Here is a 14,585-nt window from a genome sequence, read left to right on the forward strand (position 1 = left end):
ACAATAAAATTATTTACCATTCATTAAAGAGACATTTAAGAAACGGGTACTGCTGGTTGATTAAAATGAAATAGATTGTGTCATTCGGCCAAGTTATCCATGATAAGTAAGTTAAATGTGCCATCGGCTCAGGAAAACCCAATGAGGACACATTATAATCGTAAACATTTTTATGATAAAAATAAATAAATAAATAAAATAATATATAATATTAGTATACTACAAGCATATTAATTTAATTATACCAGTTTAACAAGTAATTGAAAAACAGACTTTTTAAAGTGTTTAAAAAAAGTCGTGTGGAATCGGTTACTATATATTTCATGATCTTCATATAAAACATTTAGTCGGTAAAATATTTTAAAATATATTAGTTACCTCATCTTCATAAACACTTGGTAGTCCAAGTATAATTTCACCGCTGGCTCCAGTCACTCTCTGTGTTTTTGGGCAAATTGGAGATCTGACAAATTCGTACGTCCCTTCAAAGAACATGTTACTGAAGTCATCCGACGCGCTCATATTAAAAGCCTCAAATCTCACTTCAACAACGTGAGTAGAGGACTCAAATGTAAAGGGTAGAATTCCCTGTTTGGATGAGCAGAGGCAGTCTCTGGAGACGGCTGGAGCAGCTGGCCACGGGACTTCATACATTGTCAGAGACGCTCTCGGCTTACCGAGACAAGCAAATCTTGAAGTTATAGAACTGCTGTGGGTCAAACAGCGACTTTTCTTCTTCTTGTCCACCGTCAGGGAAGTGATGACTATTTTAACACGCTCGCCACGTTGGGCTTCAAAGCGATATGAACAACTGAAATAATAGAAATTATGATCAAATACATACAAAAGAATAAAACACATAAAGAAAAAAAACATATCAGCTTATAACTATAATAAAACAACTATATAGTTTTTTCGACATTTTCTTTTATTTTACCAGTGATCGGGATTCGTCGTTACCAACGTCATCAGATTGGTGACCAGTCTGATGATGTCAGTAACGACGAAACCCGGTCACCAGTCAAATAAAATAAAAGTGGAAGAAACTACATAATTATTATTTTATTAAGAAATGTCAGTACAAAACTTGAATCTAATATCGGCTTAATACGTAAACTGGCTACACACAACTGGCTAGCCTCAATACTTAAATTCTTGGAACTTATATATAAATATGTATGGGGTCAATTTTGAAGCATAGTGCTTGAATCACTAGAAAATCTGAGATGAAAGAATATTTTTATTGAGCAGAAACTCTTTCATTTCTTTGTTGAGATGTCAAAAAATAATATGAAAAATAACTCCTATAATTGTAGATAATCCAGATTTTTTAACAAGTGTACTCAAAATATTGTAAACTTTTTGTTGCGTTTTTACTTGCTTATATACGGATTAAACAATATATTGAAACATTTATATATGGTATGCAAAAGGACCAAATTTTATGAGTATTCAAAATATATCATACATTGTTTTCTCTCTCAGTGTTAGGGAGAAAACAATGTATGATATATTACAATGTCACTAATTTGGCTGTATCAATAAGATATTCCATAAAACGGATAATTTATTCTTATGACAGTAATTTGTAGCTTACCTAAGGTTCTTTGCGCCACCTCTCCCATATAGGAACACATCATGTGGCGCTGTAAACTTCTGAGGAGGCTCGGTGGTGACATCTGTTGACCGACTGAAGAAACGCCGAGAGCAGACCCCACTACCATAGGCCTCTCCGTCCTGTTGTAGGTCGACAAATTCATACAGAGCTTTGAAAGTCACCGGCCTACAATTTTAAACAAATAATGGTTATCTTATATTCTGATTAGAATTTAGAGGTATTCAATCACCTAACAAGATTCAGGAATATTTTAAACAATATAGTAAAATCCATCTTGGATACGGTCTTTTAACTTATGTCATTTAAAGAAAAAACTGATAATGATTAGTTTAGTAATGGCTATGTTTGCGTCCGCAAAACTCGAAAAATACTTAATGGATTTCATAACATACAAATTTTTAACTCTTTTCAATAACATACATTTAAATTTAATTGTAAATGTGTATTTTTCTTCTAAAATATTTTAAAATTGTGTTTTGAATAAATTACATTATGATTTAATTGGTTTATTTCTCTTCTAACCCTTATTCACACACAATGGTGCATAGGGCACTGCATCGTATTGATGCAGTGTTATTTTGATAGTTACTTACACGAAGGCAAGGTGATCACTCCTGCGCTTCAGCGACCAGTCCAGGGTAATATAAAGTAAACATTACAATGTAAAATCACTAATATTTAAAAGTAGTCCTGAAGGGTAGGAGTGATCACCATGCCTTCATGTGAGTATTGATCAAGATAACACTGCACCAATACGATGCAGTGCCTTATGCACCATTGGGTGCGGATAAGGGTTAGAAGAAGTTTCGAATTATCCGTAACTCAGCTTTCCTCTTCAATATATTATGTTATAAAAGTTTTTTAATCGTTTCGGGAAAATGAGACTCAAAACCTCTGTATTTTGTATACATTAAAAAATATATCAATAGATTTATTACACGTTGTCTTACTTGAGAGCCGTAGAGTCTGCAAGTCTCAGTTCAAGTGTCATGCTATCTCCAGTCGATAGAAAGCTTTCCGCAAGAGCGCATGGTCGCGGCAACCTGGGCGCTGACGTCACACCTTGGATCCAGCGCCCTTCAGAAGCCAGCCGAACATCAATGCCTCGTCCTTTGAGCGTGTAGTCCGTTATAGTATCATGACCTCCGTATGGATACTGATCATTGTCGTCACGTCTGTCAAATTGATTGACAGGTCCGTACAGCCCGTGGTTGTCTATGGAATAGCTCTGTCTGTCTAAAGATTTGAAGTTTGTGGAAGATCTGTCGCTGTAGTTTTGGATGGATGTTTTGGTTTTTCGATTCGATGGGTTCTGACTGCTCGGGGCTCCGTGCGCTCCCAGGAGAGAGTGGTCGCAGGAGCGAGGCACACGATCCCTGCAGTATCGAGCGAGGATTGTTGCGTTTCCTGGAGGTTTGCCTACTGTAACTGGTTGGTCCAAGCTACCCGTTCTTGTAGCTTTCCATTTTTCCCGATCGCTAAAAATATCATATTTCTTATTATTTTTTGACATCTCAATATAGATGAAGAAGAACATGGAAGTCAGACCGTCATAGGCTGGTTTAAGTGATCGCTTTACACACGTGTAACATTTACTTATTCTACCCATGATTGACAACCATACCACTCAAATTCTTGGAAGTTCTATATGCATGAACCAATTTTGAAACATTGTATTTAAATCACTAGAACTTCACTAGAGACATCTATTGGTGAGATGAAAATAAGCTTTTTATTGAGCAGAAACTCTTTTATTAGTATGTGAGGTCCGAATCCTGGATTTTAATCACACACATGAGAAACGCAAGAGAATATCATTTTCATTTTTATTTTTTAAGCTTATAATTTGACCAGATAATTTATTTACAACATTTTGAGTGGCATACATGAACCATTTTTGAAACATTGTTCTTGAATCATTTGAACTTAACTAGATATGTTCTATAAGTCTTGATATGTTTCTTAAGTTCTATATATGTGATACAATTTCGAAACATTGTACTTGAATCACTAGAATTTTCACTAGAGACTTCTATTGGTGAGATGAAGAAGCTTTTTTTTTTTACCGAGCAGAAACTCTTATATTTGTAATATGTGAGGTCCGAATCCTGGATTATATTTGAATAAATGGGTAAATAATGTAACGGTATCGTTGTAGGTAAGGTACCAATATCTCATGTTCAGAATACATTTCTATAATGAACATATTATATATTTTTTCTTTACAATGATATTATTATTAGATATTATATAATTACTAGAAGAGCAGAGGAAGACCGAGAAAAACTTGGTATGACTGGGTATGTCAATACTTGAAAGTAGTCAGGTCAGGAGTCGAAATAATTAGTGGGTATCTATGAGGAAATGCATGAATGTGGAAGAGGTAAAGAAAGTTGGCAAAGACAGAGTGGTATGGTGTTTTCTTCTCTCTGCCTACCTCTACGGGTAAGCGGCGTGATGGTTAGTTAATTAGGTAATTTAAAAAATATATATATTGAGATGGGAATACTACCCCGATAAAAAGTTTCAGGAATCTGTCTGATGATGTCGGTTACAACGAAACCCGGTTGCTGGTCAAATAAAATTCATTTAGAAAAAAATTAAATAGTTGTCAGGAGTCGAAATAATTAGCGGGTATCTATGAGGAAATGCATGCATGTGGAAGAGGTAAAGAAAGTTGGCAGAGACAGAGTGGTATGATGTTTTCTTCTCTCTGCCTACCTCTACGGGAAAGCGGCGTGATGGTTTATTAATTAGTTAATTTAAAAAATATATATGTTGAGATGGGAATACTACCCCGATAAAAAGTTTCAGGAATCTGTCTGACGATGCGGTTACAACGAAACCCGGTTGCTGGTCAAATAAAATTATTTTAGAAAAAATTACACAGTTGTTATTTTATTATATGGAATTAATTCAGAAAATTAAAAGTACAATTCATCAAAAAATATTTTGTACCAAAAGTATCTACTCTCCACTGATTTCAACGCACTTATGCCAGGGCTTAATCCAATCCTCGAAACATTTTTTGAATCCTTTTTTCAGTATCAAAGCTGTCTTCCATTTTGTTCTCTCGACTGCTAAAACGCATTCCCCGAAACTTCTTCCCCGGTTCTTGATTAGGTCAAAAAGAAAGAATTTACGTAGTATGAAAATCTGTATATTTACAGGACTGACGGGAATTGAATTACCTACCATAATTGGTTGGTATATACAAATTTAAATTTAATTTAATCCCCTTGCCGTAAAAAATGTCGTAAATTTAAATTACGAAATTCGTGATATGTGATCAACGATAAATTATTACAACAATATCTTTGATCTGGCAAAATTCATTTCTCTTTTGACTTCTGTACTCCAAGCGGAAAATATATTTCCGTTTTTCGCACAATGTATCGGGAACGGAATGAAATATTATAATGTCATTTTGATATCCACCGCGTTTATTCAAAGGCCACCCCACAACCTTGAACTGGAAACTGAAGCCTATGGGTAATGATGTGTGGTATTCGAGCCGTCAGGAGTTGAATTTTTAAGGTTTTTACGAGTTGGTGCAGGGATTTTTCACAATATTAATTGACACATTTAACGAGATATAATATTTACGAATACGTAGGTATGAGATTCAATAGAGTCGAGAGGTTTGTTAAGTGACCTTAAAAGCTCATTTTCATTTTGAAATGTTTAGATTAAATATAGTCTCAAATTCTACCAACGTTCAAGGGTTGTAGAGAGAAATTAATGGACCTGTCACAGTTCTGCAGTTAGGACTCGTGATTTAAAAGAAATCCATGAATATCTTATTTTATTACCCCCAAATCACTTTCTTTTTTCACGCTTTTGTACATTTTTTCCCCAATTCAACCGATAAAATAAATAAATAATAAACAACATTTGTAAACAACAACTGGTTAGTCATAAATTTTACACTGTAGTCTAATCATTAGTCAGTCAGAGTTTCCGTTATTATTTTATTGTAATATAAAAATATTTAACCTTTTTTTAAAATCCATTGATGATTTAAAAAAGCAATGTTTTAGATAAAAAAAACCCTGAAAACGTGTAGGTAGGTATGTAAAATCAAGGTAAATTTATATATATTGAAAAATAAGATATCTGCATAGCAATTTACATAATGATATTCTATCATTATCTTTATAATATTTTATCATATATAAAGTAAAGATCGTTTTTGAGCATTGACAATCAACTAACTTGCTTAGGAATGAAAATATATGTCAGCAAATGGGCGCCTATACCATTGATGCAAACTTTGTCTAGTTGAGCACAATCTATGACGTGGTGCAATTTTCCTGACGAAATATTGAAACATTAACTTTCAGATCGACGTGAAACTGGACGATTGATGTTCAAATACTGACACAAAAATCTGGTCGTGTCAAATCGGGCGATTTGGGTGGCCATATGATATCTGATTTTCAAATGTTTCGTGGAAAACCGTGGACTTTACAAAACATCAATTCGGACTAATAAATATTAATGGTACTTCTTTTTAACGAATGCTTTGGCTGATTCTGTAGATGCTAGAATCTTGCTCATTTTACTCACCAAAATATATCACTGCAACCCGGTGCTATCCTCAGAGGCCCGTCCCATACGTTGAGATGGCTGGCGCAAATCTCTTCCTCCGGCAACTGCGGACCGATGGCTGACGTCACGTGAAACTTGAGAACCGACAACCAGACCCTGAACCGCGGCGGGGGGTACGTGAAGCCCGACCTGCGCCAGGGATAGGGCGCCAGGGGGCGCATGGGGCCCGGGGAGGTGGGGAGCGACGTGTCGATGCCCTGAAGGTGGTAGAGGCAGGTCGTGTTGGGTGTGAGCGAGTGTTGGGGGCTTTCGAGGACCCCTTTCCCGGTTCCTCGCAGCCAGAACTCGCAGGCTCTCTTGTTTCTGGCGTATGTGGGGCTTTGTTGATCTACAAACTTTACCTGCAATATCACGTACATATAAAATGAAGGAACATCAAGATATGTATTGTTTTGAATAGGGAAAAGTCACAGGACAAAAGTTTATAATTTTAATATGCCGTGTTAAATATAAAAGGTATTTTTAACGAGAGTCAAGAAATTAATCATAAATTTTATAAATACTTTGTAAATACCACTTGTTCTACGACACGTGTTATGATGCATTCAAGATAATTATCAAACACCGGGTGATATGTTAAATAAAGTTGAACACAAAATTAGATTGAAAAACGTGTCGAAGCACATTAGAATACAAACGTAATAAAGAAGAACAACACCTAAAATAACTGAAATAATTCTTTCAATTGATTTTGTTATTGGTGGGAATCAAACCAGTCGAGCGTCTACCAACTACGCCACGGCGCCCAAAAATTGTATTTGTTTTTCATTGGACAATACTAACGCCTTTTTATAAACAAATCTAACATGTTTAGTCTTAAGTGAATTCGTAAGATCGTACTACGAGGACTAGCGTGTCTAGGCTTTTTGACCTGTATTTAATGAAACAAATTAATGACGCCATTAGAATGTAATGAAAATGCTACCAAAAATATGTAATTTGAAATTGAATCGTTGTATAGAAATGTATGTTTTAATTTAACGTTTAACGGGTTTAATAGCGATATGATTCGTTAGTAAGAATTTCTCTTTTTGAAGATTAAACATGAGAAATAAGATAAAATATTACGTAACTAGAATTAAAATGGCCTTATAAATACATTTTGTAAACCAAATACAGTAGTTTCGTTTTAAATAGTTTAGAATTATTTTAAATACCTAAATCTCTCTGCTTAATTCAATGAACCGTCTTCATTCTTCAATAACTTCAAATTAACTAAAATTTCTTATCAGTTTTGGTCTAAAATCGGTTTTTAAGTTACCCGCGATGTAACAAGAACTCGATGGACCCTTAAAATATTTGTTCGGTTTAAGTTAAAACAGATTTATTTAGTTATCGGTTAACCAAAAATTAATAGCTCTGATTAATCGTAAATACTACAAAGGATTTCCACAAAGTTGTCCTACTTTGTTAAGTCGTAACTCTGAAGCGGGAAAACAAAGTTTTTAATACTCCATAGATAAATATTGGAGAAGGAAGCAAGTTTTTGGAGTTGAGATGAGGCGAACGGATAACAGTTACAAAAACAAATAGAGTAAATTGCGCAGTCTGAAGTTGCGCAAGCCTTCACTTTTTCTGATGGATCTGTAATTATGTACTTTTATATAAAATTGACTTTATTTGGAGTCTAGAGTTTTGTAATAAAAATTATAATTGTAGGTACGTTTCAGTAGACTGAGAAGAAGTAAGTCTGAGAGAATCGACTTAAAACATAGGAAAATAAATAATTCTCTTACTGTATACAGCGATATTTATAAATTTAAATGAACATATGTTTGTAATTTTGTATAAGTAGTTGTAATCCAGAAACAATACTTTAAATCAAAATGATTAAAATACCATTCAAAAGATAATTTGATGACAATGATTCGATTACAATCATTCGACAGTTTTATTATCTTTTTTTTGGAAAATATATTTACTAAACACATCAGGGCAGAGACATATTTATTTTATAAGGCGGATAACCGAATGGTGGAAACTTAAGAGGGCACACTTTTAGGGTCCTAAGGAATACTTATGCAATCAAACATTTTTATTTATTTATTTGGCCTTAAATATAAAAGGTTATAACATGTTGTCTCAAAATAAGTAAGGTCAACGTGGTAATTTTTTTTCATTTTAACGTCAAAGTATTTCAAATACTTTTTCTAAATTTCTTATAGTCCTTATAAAAATATTGCTTTTAATAGTAAATTAATGTAAGTCTACGATAATATTTTCGTTTCATACATAAGCTTTGATTATAAAGATCAATAAAGATGGAATACAAAAAAATGTAGATAACTACAGTTTAAATTGGGTACAAAAAAATAGTTGACGCTACACAACACGAATCAGAACGAACGTTTCCTAAATCTATAGATCAGCGACATTGAGGTGATTTTCTATTAAAACGGCGCTATGTAAAAAGTATCCAATAAATATATAATAAAACGTCAAACTGCTGGTTGAAATCGGATAGTAAGTAATAAACTCTTACCTCAACTTCCAACTGAAACCCATGCAGAGATTGTATAGGAGCCGGATGCAGGAATGTCCCATAAGGTGATGTAGTAAATTCCACTAATAACTCCGGTCCGCTGGACACAGCTTCTGGGACAGCCTCTCCCCCGCCGCAGAACTTTAAAATAACAGGGTCTCTCGTAGTGTATCCGTCATAGATGGTCACATAATCCTGCACATCGTCACACTCAGTCCAAACTTTCAAGGTCCTGACGTGAGTATTGGTTTGCTGCTGCTGCTGCGTCGGAGCGTACAGCGCTGACTGGCTTCTAATTGAAATTAGCTGGCCCTTTTTCTGCTTGACTGTGATGAGTGCGTGCTTTCCTTGGGGAACTTCGTGTTGCCGGACTGCGTAGTAGCATGTCAGGTTCCGCGGATACACCCCGGGGAAGTTTGGCGACTGAAGTCTGCAGATCTTTCTGTCACAGTCGCTGAAGATGCGAGAACAGTAGGTGCCCGAAATAAGGTCTCCCAAGTAGTACTCCTGACGGGGCGAAGGAAGAGGAGGAGCTTCGGGATTCTCGTGTAAGCGGGTGAAGTTCGACATTGGTGCGTAAGGGATGTTATTATCTACAAAACAGAAACAATATTTCAACAAGCGTAAATTGGTTTATGAAATACTTAATGAAGGGAAAATTAAAATACTTTTGTTATGTCCTCGTGTATTATATATATATTTTTTATTTTTATTTATCCGGGAATTGTAAAGCTTACATATAAAAAAATGATATAATAAACAATAGTTACGTTAACAATAATAAACATTACATTACATTAACAAAAAATAGTTACGTTAAAAAAAAGCCAATTAAACAATTCCACATTTATGTTATAAAACTATTAAAAAACATTCATAGATTTAAAAAAAATGTTATTATATAAAATATTAGATTTAGCAGGAAGGAGAAGGAAAGGAGAGGAATTAATGAGGGTGGTTAAAGGATTTTTTTTTCTAGGTAAGAAGTTTAAAAGTATATTTATAAATATACATACATACATATACATACGCATACATATCTATATATATATATATATATATATATATATATATATATATATATATATATATATATATATATATATATATATATACATATATATATTTATAATATATATATATATATATATATATATATATATATATATATATATATATATATATATATATATATATATATATATATATATATATATACCAATATATATATATATATATATATATATATATACATACATATACACATATACACACATATACATATACATTATATATATACAGAAAAAAAAGATGAATTTCTGTTAAAAATCGGTTTGGTGTTGCTGTGAGTTGTTTTAACGTTATTTCAGCATTATTCGAAGCATTGTATGTATTTATAATCTCATATGTTGGAAGAATGTCGAAAGGTACTGAATCAGTCCTCAAATAGTAATTATTACCGGATATAGGCTCAGCTCCTCCATATCGCACAGTTGCCAAGTCTCTTCTCAGCACTTTGTACTCCATTCTGAAGTCGAAATTGTAGCCGGTCTGGTCCTTGGAGAGCCGAAGCAACTTGACACTGAGGGTGATGGACCTGGTCTCGCTGTAGTAGACCGCAGGGCCCCACGAGGTCCCGCACCAGGAGCCGCCCACCAGCGGCCTGCCGAGCTCGCCGATCTGCAGGGACCCGTCGGGGCAGCCCTCCGCTATGAAGGAAACGAAGCGCCCGAGGGTGAAGCTGTCGAGGGTTAGCTGAAACAAGAAGAAATATATATATGGATATATATACGTGGAAGAGGCGAAGAATGTTTGCAAGGATAGAGTGGTGTGGCGCTCTATTCTCTATGCCTACCCCTGCGGGGAAGCGGCGTGATGGTTAGTTAGTTAGATTATATATATATATATATATATATATGTATATATAATATATATATATATATATATATATATATATATATATATATATATATATATATATATATATATATATATATATATATATATATATATGTATACAAATGTATATACATATATAAATATATAGATTTAACGTTTAATTGAGATTCGAATTTGGATTTTGAATTTAGAACTCCATTTGAATTTATATATTAAATATTAAAATCAAACATACTTAGAGTTTACTTAATTGTATTTTATTATTAAAAACACATATCGCTCATTCCTTTCAATAACGTCATGTATCAAAAATCGTCCATTTTCAGTTGTGCATGTTTGCGGAATACCCAGAAAATGTACTATATTCCAGCAAAATCGGCATATTTTCAACTTAATATTTACCCGCTACAGGGCAGAAAGCTTTGTTTTTGCATTTTGAAGAAAATATATTGTTTAATTATTTTTTAAATTTACTACATATTTTTCAAATGGAGAAAAAAACATTCAGGTTTTACCGAAAAAGATCTGTTGCACAGTTAAGTGGCTTGATATTTGTTTTAAAAACATTTTATTATGTTTTTAAACTTTATAAACGATCTCCTGAAAAATCTAGTTTTTTTTATATAAAACGTTGTTTAAAGGAGTGAGCGACATGTTTGTTCGATTCCCAAGAGGGTTAAATGTTAATGATACTTAATACCAATGTTTACTTAATATCACCCTGGACATCATATATTTTACTTGACCATTTTGCCAGCACTATCGGTGACTTTACTATTTTATATGAATATTATTGCAAAGAAAGGCGTCTTTTCGAACCTCTTGAATACTTCATATGAAAAAACTATTACAAAGTGCAAGGCGTACTTTGAATAAAGTGTGGGGCCAAGGCGCCAGTACACCAAATATAACCGTTGGTTAAATATTAAATCCAAACAACAAAATTATGATCAAAACAAGCTTTCAGAAAAGACAAAGCACAATACCTTAACATTATGAATAGGCTTTATCAATATTCAAGTCGAGAATAAGTCATTAATTCAACTTGAAGCATTAATGTGATTCTGTTTGTGACTATATATACTTATAGAGCAAAGGAATTCATTTGAAAACACAAACGAAGGATTTGTGTAGAATGTTAATAAAATAATACGATTGAATTAATAAAATAATGGAATGAAAACAAGGAAAGTGGTGTTAGTATTTGAATGTTATTAATGCTTTGCTGTATAAAGATTTATTCACACATACACTGCATCTTTTAACCTCCTGTTATTCATATGAATTTCTTTATATATTTATACATTATATTTCACATGTTGATTATAAACAATTTATTATTATTTAATCTCTCAGACAACGGATTATACTGTCCCTGTGAATAACATATCAATAATTATACGGTAATCCAAATACTGATAAATAATAAGAAAGTATAGCCTTTTGATTTACCTATTTAAATTAATAAAGGGTGACCTTATGCTTAAATTACTTTATATGTAAGATATTTGAAACAAATTGATAAAAATAATTAATGCTCAAATATTCACCGTATCAAACCGACAAAATATCCTATGAACAAGATCGAAAAGTGAACAGAGATGAATAAAAAAAAAATTTATTTACTTATTAAGGTATGAATCTACTAAAAACCTAAAAAATCCAAGTTTTCTCATCGAGTATTGATCATTTTATTAAAATAATAATAATAAATCCCTTACCACACCCCAATGGTGCATAGGGCACTGCTTCATATAAACGCAGTGTTATCTCGATCGATTACACATGAAGGAAAGGTGATCAGCCCTCCACTTCAGGTACCAGTCCAGTGTAATATTGAATAAATATTAGAGTGAAAGAATCACTTATATTTATTAAATCCCCCTGGGAATCGAACCCGGGACCTCCAGAACGGTAAGCGAGCACGCTGACCATTACACTACGGAGGCGGACATTTATTAACATGAAAAGATGAAAATAAAGGGTAGACAGAAGAGGCTATATTGTCAAAAAATAACAAAGCTCCACGTTAAACAATTGACAGTGGTTGAAAATAACCAAGTCGTCCTTTATGTTTATTTTCAGCCGAGAGCTTTTCGAAGAGAGAATTTCTTCCCTGTAAATACAGAAGTATTATACTTGTGTCGTATATATGTATTTCCAGGAAATATAAAATATGATCGGCCGAGTTTGTGAATAACAAAATATGCGTCGTCTTACCTTGAGTAACGATATAAAGGAAAACATAAATCAGAAAAATAATTTATAAATTACATAAAATGTACCTGCAAGGAAATATTTTTTCTTTGCTTACAAAAAATTACTGTGTTCATACAAATTCGTAAGTCTTTAAATAATAATGTAAAAATATGAAAAAGAATACCTAAAGTATAGTGACTCTGAATTCTAGCTACAGCTTATGGAACACCTTATCATGACTTTAGTTAGCATCAATTTAAGAAAAAGGTCCAAAGGATATTCGTGCATGAGAGTAGACTTAAATGTCCAAATCTTTATTTTTTGACATCTCATCAAAGATGAAGAAGAATATGGAAGTCTGGGCATTTACGGGGCTGACGACCGTCATAGGCTGGTTTAAGTGATCACTTTACACACGTGTAACATTCACCAATTCTACCCATTATTGACAACCACACTACTCAAATTCTTGGAAGTTCTATATATATGAACCAATTTAGAAACCTTGTTATTGAATCACTAGAACTTCACTACAGACATCTATTGGTGAGATGTAAAGAAGCTTTTTTATTAAGCAGAAACTCTTATATTAGTATGTGAGATCCGAATCCTGGATTATATTCACACACATGAGAAACGCCAGAAAATACCATTTTCATTTTTATTATTAAGCTTATAATTTGACCAGATAATTTATTTACAACATTTTGAGTGTGTCCAAATACTTGTTCTCAAAATATGGATTATCTCCAATTACAGGAGTTATTTTCATATTATTTTTTGACATCTCATCAAAGATGAAGAAGAATATGGAAGTCTGGGCATTTACGGGGCTGACGACCGTCATAGGCTGGTTTAAGTGATCACTTTACACACGTGTAACATTCACCAATTCTACCCATTATTGACAACCACACTACTCAAATTCTTGGAAGTTCTATATATATGAACCAATTTAGAAATCTTGTTCTTGAATCACTAGAACTTCACTAGAGACAAAAAAAAATGCCCTGACTTCCATATTCTTCTTCATCTTTGATGAGATGTCAAAAAATAATATGAAAATAACTCCTGTAATTGGAGATAATCCAGATTTTGTGAACAAGTATTTGGACACACTCAAAATGTTGTCCAAATCTTTGTTTACAAATCTGGGATTTTCCATTTAGGAGTTAATTAATATTTATAAATCAACAAAGATGAAGAACAATCTTGAAATCTGGGTATTTGCAGGTATTACAGGGTACATTGAGTGATTACTTTTTAAGATTTGTTTAATATGTTTATTTTTATTATTTCTACTCGTTTTGAATGTCGAAAATCAAATTAATCTCATTTTTCATTTGAAGGTATTGTTATCTCATTTTATTTGCAGGCATTCAATTATAATATAAATTGTAAATTAGATGTGTCACCCTTCATCAGTAACAAGCGGTTCTATCGAGAAAAAACCGATCCACACGTTAGGGGAAGAGTAAATTTAAAAACTCAACAAGTGATTGTTCGACAAAATTACCAATTAAGGTTGCGGTTTATACGGCAAATAATAAACTCGGATTTTTATCGCGTGTCCCTTTCGCCCTCATTCTCTCCTCAATACACTAATGAAACAAAATTTTGACGTTACGATTTTCTATGGAAAAAAAGCTCTGAAAATTCAAATGGTTTTTTGTGAACTAATGTAGAACTTTATAAAAGTATATTTAGGAAATTCGTTAATTAATTTTGGCATATTTTTACAACATTGTAAAATATTTTTAAAAAATACAAAAATAA

The 14,585-nt window shown here is 33.1% G+C and overlaps 1 protein-coding gene across 1 annotated transcript in view; it reads right to left on the reverse strand.

Annotated features, from left to right (window-relative positions):
• The window catches only part of LOC148311242 (uncharacterized), a 77,000-nt gene that overhangs the window by 4,623 nt on the left and 57,792 nt on the right, over positions 1 to 14,585 (reverse strand). The window contains exons 4-9 of the mRNA XM_088256889.1: positions 10,048 to 10,466; positions 8,712 to 9,219; positions 6,188 to 6,570; positions 2,569 to 3,096; positions 1,598 to 1,783; positions 379 to 811 (exon numbers count right to left, since the gene is read on the reverse strand). Of these exons, the coding sequence (XP_088113015.1) occupies positions 379 to 811; positions 1,598 to 1,783; positions 2,569 to 3,096; positions 6,188 to 6,570; positions 8,712 to 9,219; positions 10,048 to 10,466 (2,457 nt within the window). The remainder of the gene's footprint in view (positions 1 to 378; positions 812 to 1,597; positions 1,784 to 2,568; positions 3,097 to 6,187; positions 6,571 to 8,711; positions 9,220 to 10,047; positions 10,467 to 14,585) is intronic.

Source organism: Brachycentrus maculatus, unplaced genomic scaffold, assembly GCF_059751285.1.
Source record: "Brachycentrus maculatus isolate JH-2025_06_01 unplaced genomic scaffold, ASM5975128v1 h1tg000069l, whole genome shotgun sequence".
NCBI classification, from domain to species: domain Eukaryota; kingdom Metazoa; phylum Arthropoda; class Insecta; order Trichoptera; family Brachycentridae; genus Brachycentrus; species Brachycentrus maculatus.